General features: G+C 34.3%; 2 protein-coding genes across 2 annotated transcripts; one reads left to right on the top strand and one right to left on the bottom strand.

The window, feature by feature from the left end:
• Positions 1 to 740: 740 nt before the first annotated feature.
• Positions 741 to 3,933, top strand: LOC112801153 (cysteine-rich receptor-like protein kinase 2). Its single transcript, XM_025843727.2, has 7 exons — positions 741 to 1,723; positions 1,808 to 1,921; positions 2,103 to 2,242; positions 2,326 to 2,536; positions 2,659 to 2,893; positions 3,035 to 3,185; positions 3,275 to 3,933. Exons 1-7 carry the CDS (start codon positions 958 to 960, stop codon positions 3,608 to 3,610), a joined length of 1,953 nt encoding a protein of 650 aa, XP_025699512.1. The 5' UTR covers positions 741 to 957; the 3' UTR covers positions 3,611 to 3,933.
• A 728-nt stretch (positions 3,934 to 4,661) lies between these two features.
• On the bottom strand, positions 4,662 to 7,861 carry LOC112801152 (2-phytyl-1,4-beta-naphthoquinone methyltransferase, chloroplastic). The gene is made up of 8 exons (XM_025843725.3): positions 7,655 to 7,861; positions 7,503 to 7,567; positions 6,767 to 6,857; positions 6,362 to 6,444; positions 6,038 to 6,171; positions 5,890 to 5,951; positions 5,442 to 5,541; positions 4,662 to 4,987 (listed from the first exon to the last, which is right to left on the bottom strand). The coding sequence occupies exons 1-8, from the start codon at positions 7,790 to 7,792 to the stop codon at positions 4,887 to 4,889; spliced, it is 774 nt and encodes a 257-aa protein (XP_025699510.1). The 5' UTR covers positions 7,793 to 7,861; the 3' UTR covers positions 4,662 to 4,886.
• Between the last annotated feature and the right edge of the window lie 838 nt (positions 7,862 to 8,699).

Below are 8,699 nucleotides of genomic sequence, written 5' to 3'. Positions count from 1 at the left end.
AATTAGCACAGAAATAAATAACCAAGGCTCTAGATACCACTTTGTCAGAAAAATTGAGGTTCAATAAGAACCTGTCTAACAGTGGAAGCACTAAAAAAATCATTTTTTCACAACTTGTGCGATTAAATAGGCAATACCAAAGATACTCCAAGTAGCAAATATAACGGTAAAAATTAAATAATCAAATATCAGAATTTTTTTCATGAAAAAACCCCTAAAAGAGGGACAAAAAAAATTCACGGAATCTAATCCAGTATAATCTTTCACTATCAAAATAATGGGTACACAAACAGTATTTCTAATAATACTAAGGCATCTCAACAATCTACAAAATACATCATCAAAACTGATGGAATCAACATAAATTCTCCACAAAAAATTGGTATCTCAAATCAACCAAAAAAGAAAAAATAATACAACTAGCAAGTTATATGCCAATGTTCATCTTTACACTAAAAATAACATACTAAAATTTCATAAAAAATAAAATAAATTTACCAATTTAATCAGATAAAAAATATTAAAATAACATACCTTTTTTTTTTTTTCCAATTTTTCTTCTTCTCCCGTCAAAGCCCTCTGCCTCCTTTTGCTTTTTTTCAAAACTTGAAAGGAAACCTCTCTCTCCCCGGTGGCTTTTGCCACTTGTTTCTTTTTTTTTTTCTAATTTGTTTTTAACTTGTGGGCCCACTTAGTTGGGACCCACGAACATAAATTTCCATTGTATATTGTATTACCGCGTATTTGCATAGAAAATTTTCCACTCTGAAGTTGCTTCTTTCTAAACTCACTACCACATAATCCAGCTCACATCTCACATGGCAACTTCACAATTCAATTCTCACTTCAAACGTTGTTGAGTTACCTTAATGGTCACTCTTCTTTCTTTGTTTTCTGATTCTTCTTTGGTTGAATAGTGTTGTCACCATTTTAACTCTTAGCATAGTTGCATACAAAATGAAGAGAACAGACTCTTTCATCTCCTCTCAATGCTTTGTTTACCTTATCATTGAAGCACTGTTACTATCAGAGAGTTCAATAGCAGAACCAAGGGCGAAAACGATCCAAATCACATGTGGCAATCAATTTGAGCACAACAACACCACCTTTGTTCCGAATTTCGTTACAGCCATGGATAATATCACTCAACAGATTAGCACTAATATCTTTGCAACAGCAGTTGCAGGCACAGGACCAGACACTAACTATGGCCTGTTTCAGTGCTATGGCGATCTTTCCTTACTTGATTGCGCATTGTGTAACGCTGAGGCACGCACGGTTCTTGCCGGATGCTTCCCTTATAACGGTGGTCGAATTTACCTTGATGGTTGCTTCATGAGGGTTCAGAACTATAGTTTCTTTAATCAGTATTCAGGAGCAGGAGACAAGGCTATATGTGGGAACACAACTAGGAAGAACTCGAGTTTTCAAGCAGCAGCAAAGCAAGCAATTTCAACAGCAGTTCAAGATGCACCAAACAACCTTGGCTATGCTAGAGTTAAGGTTTCTGTGTCAGGAACAATTAATGCGTCCGCTTATGTTCTGGCTGATTGTTGGAGGAATTTGGACCCAAGATCTTGCAAAGCATGTCTTGAGAACGCATCTTCTTCTATATTGGGATGCTTGCCTTGGTCGGAAGGGCGAGCACTTAACACCGGTTGCTTCATGAGGTACTCAGACACAGATTTTCTCAACAAGGAACAACAAAATGGGAGTTCAAAAGGTAAGTGAATTGCAGTTCCAATTAAGGATCCAGCTTCCAGATTGAAGAAAATTTGAATACTTTTTACTGTTGTATCTTGTGCAGTGAACGTAGCAGTGCTAGTTGTTCCAATAGTCAGTTCAGTGGTTGTTCTGGTGGTTGGAATTGTTATTGGGATTTATATCTGGAAACACAGATACATTCAAAACAAAAGAAGAGGTAAGTGACTTATTAGTACCTTACTGTACTTGCTTATGAGAATGATGACTTCTGCGAATATCCGAAACGTTATAGTGTTTGCATTTCTCCGTATATCATAGCCCTTGTCCTCTTAATGATCTTCATGTTGCCCTGTTAACAAATTGAGTTTATTCATCTCGATCATCGTTCTGGCTTCAAGGTTCATATGATGCGAAAAAACTAGCAAAGTCCCTTCACTGCAGTGGCTTGAATTTCAAGTACTCTACACTGGAAAAGGCGACTGGATCCTTTGATGATGCTAACAAGTTAGGCCAAGGAGGATTCGGAACAGTTTATAAGGTAGTTCTCTCATTTGTGTACCTTATACGGTTATACCAACGATTTTGACATATGAAAGGCACTCTTACAACTTGCTATTGTAGGGAGTTCTGCCTGATGGAAGACAGATTGCTGTCAAGCGGTTATATTTCAACAACAGACATAGAGCTGTGGATTTCTACAATGAAGTTAACATAATTAGCCGAATCGAACACAAGAATCTAGTTAGACTGTTAGGATGCAGCTGTTCAAGACCTGAAAGCTTGCTTGTATATGAATTCCTTCCAAACAGAAGTCTTGACTGCTTCATTTTTGGTAATTGACAAACTCATATAGTTGAAAGAGAAAAAGAAACCATTTCATTGCCTGTAATCTAGATAGCGATTCTTATCACAATGTGAAGTAAACATAATACATCTAAATTCATACATTTATAGACAGAAATAAGGGAAGGGAACTGAAATGGGAGAAGAGATATGAAATTATTGTTGGGACAGCTGAAGGACTAGTTTACCTGCATGAGAACTCTGAAATCAGGATAATTCACAGAGATATAAAAGCTAGCAACATCCTATTGGATTCAAAGCTTCGTGCAAAAATTGCAGATTTTGGTTTGGCTAGATCCTTTCAAGAAGACAAGAGCCACATAAGTACAGCTATAGCAGGAACTTTGTAAGTATCAACGATAATAATACAATTTCGTGGAACTAATTAAAAATCAAACAGATTAGACTAAGAGCCAAGTTTCATTACAGAAAACTTGTGTCTATGATGTCTGAATTAGTATGCTCTTGTTTTCACATGGACCTGTAGGGGCTATATGGCTCCAGAGTACTTGGCTCATGGTCAGTTAACAGAAAAGGCCGATGTATATAGTTTTGGAGTGTTACTGTTAGAGACAGTTACTGGGAGACAGAACAACGGAGGCAAAACAACAGAATATTCAGACAGCCTAGTTACAATTGTGAGAGTTGTCTTAATTTCATTTCAAATGTACATTATTAATACCTTTCTAACTGTTCTTACTTTTATCTTGTCATTTTGCAACATCAGGTATGGAAGCATTTCCAGATGGGGACTGCAGCACAATTATTTGATCCAAATCTTCAGTTGCATAACCATAACAGCAGCAATACTAAGAATGAGGTTTTAAGAGTGGTTCATATAGGTCTTCTATGCATCCAAGAGAACCCTACACTGAGACCAACTATGTCAAAGGCACTACATATGTTAACAAAGAAGGAGGAGCACCTTGCTGCTCCCTATAATCCACCCTTCCTAGATGAGAGTACCATGGAACTGCACGACATGAGTAGCGACCCATCTTCCCCTCTCAATGTACCAACATCAATTGCTACCATGTCGCATAGCTCGTTTTATCCGAGGTGACCATGAAGATGCAGAGAAACACACTCCATACAGCATGTCTATCGTCTTCACTTTTGAATGGCATGATCTGGCTTAGACCTATGAATTTAAATGCATGCTTTGGATATGGGAACCTATAAAGCCAAATTCCAATGGGTGTTTTGGCAAGAAGACAGTACATACTGTATATACCTATGATTAACATGCATTATAGAAATTTGGATCAATCAGATATGTAACAGCCCATAATTAATAATTACTTTACCAGAACTGAATATGTCAAATGAAACATTCATGCAGTGAAGAATGCATGTATAGTGCATCATGTTTCCATATGAAAGCTACATTTATGTGTATAATAATTATCTACTATGTGTAAATATTAGAGTAAAATGACAATTAGATATTCGAGGATTTTAACCTAGGACTAATTAGTATTTGAAAAAAAAAAGTACCAATTAAATCCTCCAAGATAATAAACAGTGGACTTGTATGTCTATCCGTCAATAGATAGTGCGAAACGAAATGGAGTTGCCTATGTATTTCGTTATCTACAATGGTGTGTGTCCCATTGCTGTACATGAGCATAAAAACAATGTAATTTTAGACAGTAAAACATTCATTATCTTGAATTTCTATATAACCTTTATTAACTGCTCTCTATTTATACTGAATCTTACTAAAACAGGTGAAGTTTTACTCCAAAATTTGTTAACCGTACATAGTAGTTAACCGTACATATAAGCACCATTGTTAAATTTTACGTGGTGAATTGATAGAAGGATATAACGTGTCCACCGTTTGCTATTGTAGGGGATCAAATTGGTACTTTTTTTTCTTCAGAAACTAATTAGTTCGAAGTCAAAATTTTTAGAGATTTAATTGTCACTTTACTCGTAAATATTATATTACCATATATAGAATATATAGCTATTATAAGGAGAAAGTTTAGGCTAGATATCACCCTAAATTCCATTGTAACTTAGTATAGAAACTATGCCGAGGCTTACCTAGAACCAATGAGATTTGGGCAAGTCTAATAATATACAATAGTTTATAATTTAAGGACCACTATTTGTAACAGAGGATATTTAGAATAAGAAAACTTGAGTAGTGTGTTGCCTAGTAATGTTAACAATTGCAAATAAAATAAGTACAAGCCTTCATCAGCTATCATGAGGCATCAAAATAGAAGGCAAGAACTATAGTTACTTTTTTTAGAAGCAACTGTATACTGTATGATTTTACAAGCTAAGCAGTTCAAAAGGAGGCGGTTGTTCTACTTCATATATTTCAGTTAACGCATAGCTACCAAGCACCCCATCAAGCCTCCACTGAGCTCATAATGTCGAGCACTGGAAAATCCAACTTCTAAAGCAAGTTTCTCCAATTCCTTCCCTGCAGAAAAGGATAAATTCTTAAGTTAGGTAATCAATATGACAAAGCTCTACCACCAATGGACATAAGTATTTATCTTTTTATTCCCTTTTCTTTGCTTCCTAATACAAAACACGCTTCTGAATTACAAGAATCTCACTTGCTCAAAGTATGTAAACTAAAGTCCTCTTACTCCAGAGCAGCAAAATAAACCATGTAAAAACGGAATTAAGTATGTCGATCCATGGCAAGTTTGGAGAAGATAGGTAAAAGGACACAACTTATTGTTGTTACTGCCCATATTAAATAATTTTCTGATAAATATAATTAAGCATATTGGATTATAACAAAAATTGGATCATAGAGTTTGTTCTTATAGCCTGGAATTGAAGCCGAACCTGTTAAAAAAGCATATTGGACTAGAACAAAAACTGGATCAAAATGTTTGTTCTTATAAAAGAAACTGAAACCAAACCTGTTAAAAATCCTCTTATTGAAGTCTTAAGATATTTGTAGTCCTCTGAAAGGCCATAAGCAGATGCCACTGGAACAACAACATTGTCAATCATCCATTCCTATTTGACGAGGAAACATGGGAGTCAAACCTTTAGCCGGTGAAAGAAAATCATGAAGATTAAAGTGAGTGAATCAAATCTGCAGAAATAAATAGTGATCGATTGATATTCATGTACGAAAAAAGACCATATACTTTTATCTGCAATTATTCAATGACAAATATATGTGTTCCTAGGGAGTGGTGGTGAACAGAAGTAGACATTGCTCAACAGAATATGCTTCCTTTTCATTTTTACATCCTTAACTAAGCCAAATTGATATGAATGATAAGATTCCTACACAATGAAATAGAACCACCAGGCATATTATTATTGTAACTCAGACAAAACGGCGAGAAAGAGACATACCATAATCGTAGAAGTCAGCAACTCTTCACTTTTATTGAAATCAAGGATAGCCACTCTAGAGCCTTAGCAAATGGAAATATTGGAGGTGTCAAAGTTGCAAATAAACACCAATAATCATATTAATGTAATTAAGATAAGAAAAAGCTACCGGCTTTTAGGACTCTTAAAATTTCCTGCATAGCTTTAGGCCTATCAACTACGTTTCTAAGACCATAGCCCATTGTTATAGCATCAAACGAACCATTAGAAAACGGCAAATCTAGAGCATCACCTTCAATCCACCTATGGTAAGACAACAATGGTGATTATTTACTCTTTGTTCTTTTTTGTCGTCAATCACTCAACAATAAAAAACTCAAAACACAAAGGAATGCCCTCTTAAAAATTGTTAAAGATTCATTAGACAAATGTTATCTATTTATTTATTTAAATTTATTTCAGATTGCACACTGCTAAAATTACCCATGCTCACTCAATATTTGAGAAGCAGTTCTTCGAGTGCTGTTTAGATGAGGCAACCAATAGTTGTTCCTTGGAGAAATCAAGACCAGTCACCTACAGCCCCAAAAGAAAACATTCAACACAACCATACTTTCATTAAATAATAAACTAAATGCTTATTCCTATTAAAATACCTCCTACTTGATATTATTGGATCCAAAATTCACATACTCAAGACCCAACCATGCTAGGTGTACACAAAAAATCAGCCATCCATTTAAAATACACATTGAAATACAAAATACACATTAAAAATAAGTTAAACAACACATGTATTTATACACAAATACATGGTAGCTGAGTTTTGATATGCACATAGCATTTTTGCTCAAGACACCAGAAGATTCCTATTATCAAATGAAATGCAAAATGAAACCTTTCCATCAGACCCCACTTTCTGGGACAAGAGAAAGGACAAATCGCCACTTCCGCAGCAAATATCCAACACATGGTCTCCTGCTTTAGCTCTGTACCAAACTCACACAAACATGAATTTCAGAAACAGAATCTTGTTATGTCTAACCTTCCCTTTTTCATCTGAGCGCACGTATATGTATATATATTTTATACTTGTTCAACCCAGGCTCACAATTTAACAAAAGTTTAGGTGGATGCGGCACTTGTTCAAGCCACAAAAGCCAGGGCATTTCCACACTCAATGGGAACTTATGGAGGCTCTTACATATAGCCTAACGAAGGTGGCCTCACAGCAATAAAGAGGACTCAAACCTTCAACCTTTTGGTAAATATTCCGATCCTTTAGGACTTGTGCTAACTCTCCTCACCACTGGGCTGACAATTAAACTTTCAAACCCCTAAAATTGTCAAAGCAGCTTTTTCAATTTTCTTCTAAAATCACCTTCAAATGATGTGTTTGACTTAACCGAACAAAGGTACCCTTTATTAGAAGACTAAATTTTGAATAAAAGTATGCATTTTTTGCACCCTTTATTCCGAAAGTTTAGAGTGTAAAGCGCATATAAGCTGAGGTTCTTCAGTGCTAGAGTGTACCAATTTGGCAAAAACGACAACTTAACCTTCTAGAAGAAATCAATCATGAAAAAAAGAAACTTTGAAGTAAAAGAGCAATGAAAGGAAGAAAAAACGGGTACCCAGCCCAGGAAACAGTCATGCGCTTCCAAATTCGATGCTGACCCAAGCTCAGCAAATCATTCAGCTGCAAAAAGAAAGAAAGAAAGTTAGTTAGTTAGTTAGTTAACTAGTTATGAAAGAGGTTGTAGTGGTTGAAAAGAGGGGGGCGCACGTTATCATAGACAGGAGCAATGCGGTTAAAGAGCGCCTGGCGATCGTTGGAACAACGAAGCGGAGCCGGTCGGAAGTTTGAACTGGAAGAAGAAGAAGGAATGAGAGTTCGGAAAGGGAGTAGCAGCATTGTTGCCATATCTCTCTCTCTCCCTTCCACATCACCTTATTGTTTTTTCTTCATTTTATATTAGTCTCAAGTCTTTTCTTGGTAGACTTTTATATTCTAAAGTACCCAACTTTTATTTATTTCATTTAGTACATGCCTAACTACAATAAATATATTTTGGTTACATATGCCTAACTTTTGTTTAATGCATGGTGAACTCGGACAAAATTTATATTTTAAATTAATGTTATATTGATGCATGATACAAATATGATTTAAAAGGGTATAATTCTAATATATGGAAATATGGACCAAACCAATTTGTTCGGATGGGAAAAAAATATTTTAGTGTAGTTTTATTATTTTTTTTTAGTGAAAAAAAGTACTTTTTTTTAAAATAAATTACTTTTATTTAATTTAAAATTTATTTAAATACGTCATTTAAAAATATTTTTATTAAAAGAGTAAATTATTTAGTTTTCTTAAAAGTTAATAATGGTATAATATCTCACTTTTAAAAAATGTAGAAACAAAAGGCGTCTCTAATATTTGAAATTTTTTTAAAATGTCTATTAAAATATGAAATTATTTTTGTCTATTAAAAAATCTTTTTTTTGTAAAAAATGAAAAAAACAAGTCTTTTTTTCAAAGCTAATACAAATTGATTCTTATTGGACCAAAAAATTAGCAATAAAATTTTTTATTCGATCCATATTAAAATCATTTGATCGAATTTAATATTAGCATTTTTTATGTTTAAATCCGATCTAACCTACAACTTTGTCGATTGAATCAGATATAAGATATATTCGATTAAGAAACAAATAATAAAAAATATCTTTAAAAATTTAGAAAATAAAAAATCTCGAAAACTTATTCCCCCTCTTGTTTACACATATTTTCTTCTAAAATGCTATAAACAATATTTTTTAAAATA

This window comes from Arachis hypogaea, chromosome 5, assembly GCF_003086295.3.
Source record: "Arachis hypogaea cultivar Tifrunner chromosome 5, arahy.Tifrunner.gnm2.J5K5, whole genome shotgun sequence".
Classification (NCBI taxonomy): domain Eukaryota; kingdom Viridiplantae; phylum Streptophyta; class Magnoliopsida; order Fabales; family Fabaceae; genus Arachis; species Arachis hypogaea.
This window is presented reverse-complemented; position numbering and strand designations above follow the sequence as displayed.

Coding starts and splice junctions, on each gene's coding strand:
- LOC112801152 (XM_025843725.3), bottom strand. CDS start 7,792: ATGGCAACAATGCTGCTACTCCCTTTCCGAACTCTCATTCCTTCTTCT. Junction 6,858..7,502: donor ATGACTGTTTCCTGGGCTGG/GTACCCGTTTTT, acceptor AGTTTGGTACAG/AGCTAAAGCAGGAGACCATG. Junction 6,172..6,361: donor AACTGCTTCTCAAATATTGA/GTGAGCATGGGT, acceptor GTCTTACCATAG/GTGGATTGAAGGTGATGCTC.
- LOC112801153 (XM_025843727.2), top strand. CDS start 958: ATGAAGAGAACAGACTCTTTCATCTCCTCTCAATGCTTTGTTTACCTT. Junction 1,724..1,807: donor ACAAAATGGGAGTTCAAAAG/GTAAGTGAATTG, acceptor TATCTTGTGCAG/TGAACGTAGCAGTGCTAGTT. Junction 3,186..3,274: donor CAGACAGCCTAGTTACAATT/GTGAGAGTTGTC, acceptor TTGCAACATCAG/GTATGGAAGCATTTCCAGAT.